Source organism: Buceros rhinoceros, unplaced genomic scaffold, assembly GCF_000710305.1.
Source record: "Buceros rhinoceros silvestris isolate BGI_N320 unplaced genomic scaffold, ASM71030v1 scaffold5022, whole genome shotgun sequence".
Classification (NCBI taxonomy): domain Eukaryota; kingdom Metazoa; phylum Chordata; class Aves; order Bucerotiformes; family Bucerotidae; genus Buceros; species Buceros rhinoceros.
In genome coordinates, this window is record NW_010400562.1 from 25,259 (window position 1) to 29,769 (window position 4,511).

The 4,511-nt window shown below is 36.5% G+C and overlaps 1 protein-coding gene across 1 annotated transcript in view; it reads right to left on the reverse strand.

Annotated features, from left to right (window-relative positions):
• Nucleotides 1-2,810: 2,810 nt before the first annotated feature.
• EDNRB (endothelin receptor type B) overlaps nt 2,811-4,511 on the reverse strand; it is a 13,124-nt gene continuing 11,423 nt past the window's right edge. The window contains exon 7 of the mRNA XM_010131907.1: nt 2,811-3,483. Within this exon, the coding sequence (XP_010130209.1) occupies nt 3,352-3,483 (132 nt within the window). The 3' untranslated portion in view covers nt 2,811-3,351. The remainder of the gene's footprint in view (nt 3,484-4,511) is intronic.

Below are 4,511 nucleotides of genomic sequence, written 5' to 3' on the forward strand. Positions count from 1 at the left end.
AGGAAAAAAAAGGTCAGATGTCATTTTGTAATGAATCAAAATTACAAACATTTTATTGGTAATTTAGTACATTTACAGTGTCTGAACCACAGAAGTTGCTATTTTAAGTGACCACAGAAAATGAAATATAGAATTATTTTGCACGGCCATACAGAACAATTTTTTAAAAATTCTTTTAACATTATTTCAGTACATGCTATATTCTCTAAGCCAACCGTGTGTGGATTAAGAGCTGTTCTGGACAGTGAAATGCCACAGCTCACAGCAGATGCTCCACAACCATCAAATTTTGCATTTGATTCTCTGAGGTGTAGTACCAGTGTATCGGTTCAGTCCATCCAGTCTGAAATACCCTCTCTTAACGCAGAGAGACCTGTGTGCAGGCAGGATTCAGACAAGCTGGGGAAGTAAAATCTAGCTACTACCTGAAGGCCAAAACACAGAGATGTGACATAGTTTCTTACAAGTTTATTTTTTTCATCTCAAGCCATTCTGTGTGCACTCTTCAGGCCATCAGGACAGACGACTCTTCGTGTGCCACACCACCCTGGGCAAGCACATCAAACTCCTATACAGATGCATGTGACACTGTGCAGTTGTTCTGCTACCTTTGACCACCCTGTTTGAGTATTAGAGAGCCTCAGACTGTCTGCTTTTCCCCAAGAGCAGACTTTATCCTCTTTTCCTGACTTTTCTAGACAACTCCTTTGTCAAAAAAAAAGAGAATTTAGCTTTTAGCTTTTCTTTATTATTCAAGGTAGCAAATGTCAGCCAGATTTTTTAAAGAGCTATTGCTGTGCCCTAATTCTGCTCCAGCCGAATTGAATGGTTAAACTTCCACCGGTTTCAGTGGATGGAGGAATAGATCTGTACTGAGACTTTAGAAAACGCTGTCTTCAGTATTAAGAGATATAATCTTAGCTAGAATACAGATGCACTGGAGCTCTTCTGTGTATTTTTTTAATTGTATGAGAGCAGAAGTTTTGAAAATTTTTATTATGGGAAATAACGGTTTCAGTAATACTGCTTCGAAAAATACTGAAAAAAAGACAAGTCTACTAATACATATACATTAACTCCAAAGAAGTGGGCACTATGCTCTTTATTTGCAAAACCTAAATGTCTGACTTAGCAGGACTTGTCTTAGGAAAGGAATACTCCAGGAAAAAATGAAAAACATGTTACACATTTGGCAGTACAACAGCTATATTTTAAATTAAAAACCCAATAATATACATGTACAATATACATATTGTAATGATATAACTGGAGGAAAATAACACTGATCAGTATCAAACTTAGGATTTAACTGATTAATCATCCTCAACAGATGAAATGCCCTTTACAGAAATAGATGCAGGCAGGGTGAAGTGAAGTGATATTCACGGCTTACTGTGAGAAAGAAGTTACCATGAATGTAAAGGTAAAAATGTAAAGAACAAAACTTTAAATAGATTTATATTTAGAAAGGTTCAGCATTGTAGCAGTTGGGTGCATGTGCTGCATGGTTGATGGTAACAACCACCTAATGGTAGACAACATAGACACTTGCACGCATACTCACACACACACAAACACACACGTGCCCATGCTCAAATGCATGTGCATAGATCCTCGGCTTGATTATACAAGCATACACATACTAGCTTTTGACAGGGGTTCACCTCTCTTGTTTTTAGCTGTCTGCAAGGTAGCTATAGCTACCTGAAGTCAGATGAGATTAAACCCATCTAAGGTAACATCAGCTGAACGTTTTAATGAAATCCGGTTTCATCCTGAGCATATTTAAGGCACTTTATTTAAAAATCTGAAGTTAGTCAGGATTGGGAAAAAAGGTAAAAAAAAAAAAAATCTTTAAATGTGAAACTTGGAAATAATAAAAAAAAAATTCCTGAGATTTGATAAATATTTTTATTATAATAAAACTTCATGCCTATTGAAAATGTTATCTTTTATAAAAGCTTGTTATATGACATTTGTTGTTGAAAAACTCATGCTTTAGTGCACAAACTATGTTAGTAAGTCTTTGGGGACATCTGTAACAAATTCATAGTAAATGAAAAGCCAAAGAATGACCTGTCATGTATGTACAAAATGTGCATTGCTCCCGGCAACACACATCATGTTTACCACAGGTATCTTTATCTTTCTGTTTTCTCACAGGGTCCTGCCCATATTTTAATACTTTATAATTAATTATGCTTCACTAAACTATGTACAGAAGCAGAAACTAATCACACATCTTCTTAAGCCCATAAATATGGAACTACGGAAGCAGAACATATTTTAAAACAGTATCAAGATGAGTGTGCTACATAATCCTGTTCTCTAGAAGTACAGTTTGTGAATTACTTTCTTTATGAAGATGTAAATCTAAATGCAAATAGAAGTTCAAATTCTCCCTCTCTTTTCGTTGGATATATTTTTTATACTTGCTATTTCTAAAGGATTTTGCCCCAAAACAGCATTTGGACTGCAAAACCAGTTGTAAATTGTTGCAAAAGTATCTCAAGCAAAGAGCTGTCAGGCTTTTGAAAGGCCCACTGTTTACATGGGATACAATCAATCTGTTCTCAGTTAAAAATAGCCATAGATTGTATTGGTATTAATTTTTGCTTTTGCTGTGTTTTTCTCTCGTCTGCTGTTGTTAAACACGAGGAATGTGGAAACAGTGAAATGGACCATACCCAAAGTGCTGCACTGAAGACACACAGTGGTTACAAAATGGTATTTATAGAGGCCTTGGGAAGTTCCTTCTAACAGTAATAGCTAAAAACAATCATCAGCAAAATGCACTTTTGATTTGACTGCATTAACTACCTCTGTAACACCCCTGACAAAAAAATGCTACTTCTTTACATTTAAACTTCTATTACAAAGTATTTCACGTCTTTTAAAAAAACCCACACAATAGTGATGGCGGTTAATCTGCTTTATAAAAAGATAATACATTGCGTTATACATAATAATGGCTTTGATCCAATTAACGTTATATTATACTGCTTAGTAATTACCGTGATATCAGTTCCTACAACTGTTACAGCGAATACAAATGATTGTTAATGTTCAGGAAGTGGGGATCAATTGGAAGTGCTGATTCAGAAGTATTGAAGTGCTAACAATGACTTGTTCTTTCTATGCTTTTCTTCACGTTCCATAAATGACGATTTTACAAATGTCCATAGTTTTCAACACAACACAGTTTTGGGATGACTCTCTTTTTCATGTTCTTTTTTGTGCAAACACAAAACTACATTTTTCTAAACATTACCATCCCATTAAAAGTAATTGCCACTTTTATTTAAAAAGGCACCGGCATTAATGTAAGGGAATATACCTTTCATGCTTGTTTTATGAAGAGCTGTACTTGTTACTGGAGCGGAAATTATCATATCCGTGATCATTAGCTTTGAACTTTAAACAGGACTGCCTTTCCTCCAGGGACAACAGATCTTTGGATTGGCACCAGCAACACAAGCATGACTGTTAAAATAAAAGGAATAAACATTTTACATAGTTTTGTTTTGTCATGTGGCAAGACCCACTGAAACACTGCCCTTCTTCACCAGTACAGTAAGAAACATCAAGTGTGTAAGCTGCCATTTTGGCACTACAGCGTAAGCAAAGAAACGAGCTTAAGCTCTGCATTGCTCACGTGGCCACTAACTTCTGGGACACCCCATGAGCAGCCAACCTGAGCGGTGGAGGGCAGGAAAAGTTATAATGAGTTATACATAATAATGGCCACAGACTTACCACTTTGAGACAGGTCTGAAATTCTAAAAGTGGCTGAAAATAAAATTAGATTCCTTGTTGTCCTTTTTTGAAAGGCCCACTGTTTACATGGGATACAATCAATTTGTTCTCAGTTAAAAATAGCCATAGATTGTATTGGTATTAATTTTTGCTTTTGCTGTTTTCTCTCGTCTCTCAATCTTTCTTGGAAAAAAAATGTATGTGCAGTAATCTATAGTTTCTAAGTAAGACGCTACTATTTAGTTGAATTTTTTTTGAGAAGAAAGAGAACTAAGGAGAATGGTGAAAACATACACACAGTTCAAACGTTTACTAGATGTACTACAGACTGCTGCTGCTACATGCAATTCAAAGCTTCATATCCTGCATGGAGAATTAGTGCCCAGGACAATTCATTTAAACCAAGGCAAAACTACAAACAGGTCTATCTCACAAAACATTGGCATTGGAAAGGGACGAGCGGATGCTTGCACCCTCTACCTTACAGAACTGCCTACTGATTTAAGTGCTCAGTCAGGATGAGGGAAATCTGGGGTCAGCGCTCACCCACAGCATTGCAGAGGATATGGCTACGTGAATCTCTGCAGCACCATCTAAGTCTGCTTTGTCAGTGCTCTCGAAGTGGCTAGGTGCCAGCTCCAGTCAGGAAGTGATGTAGCACTGATTAGCATGGTGCCAAGAGGTTTTATTGTATGTTACTCTTTTGCTTTCTTTTTTTGTCCCTATGAATCCTTAATTCTTTTCTATGTAGCTTC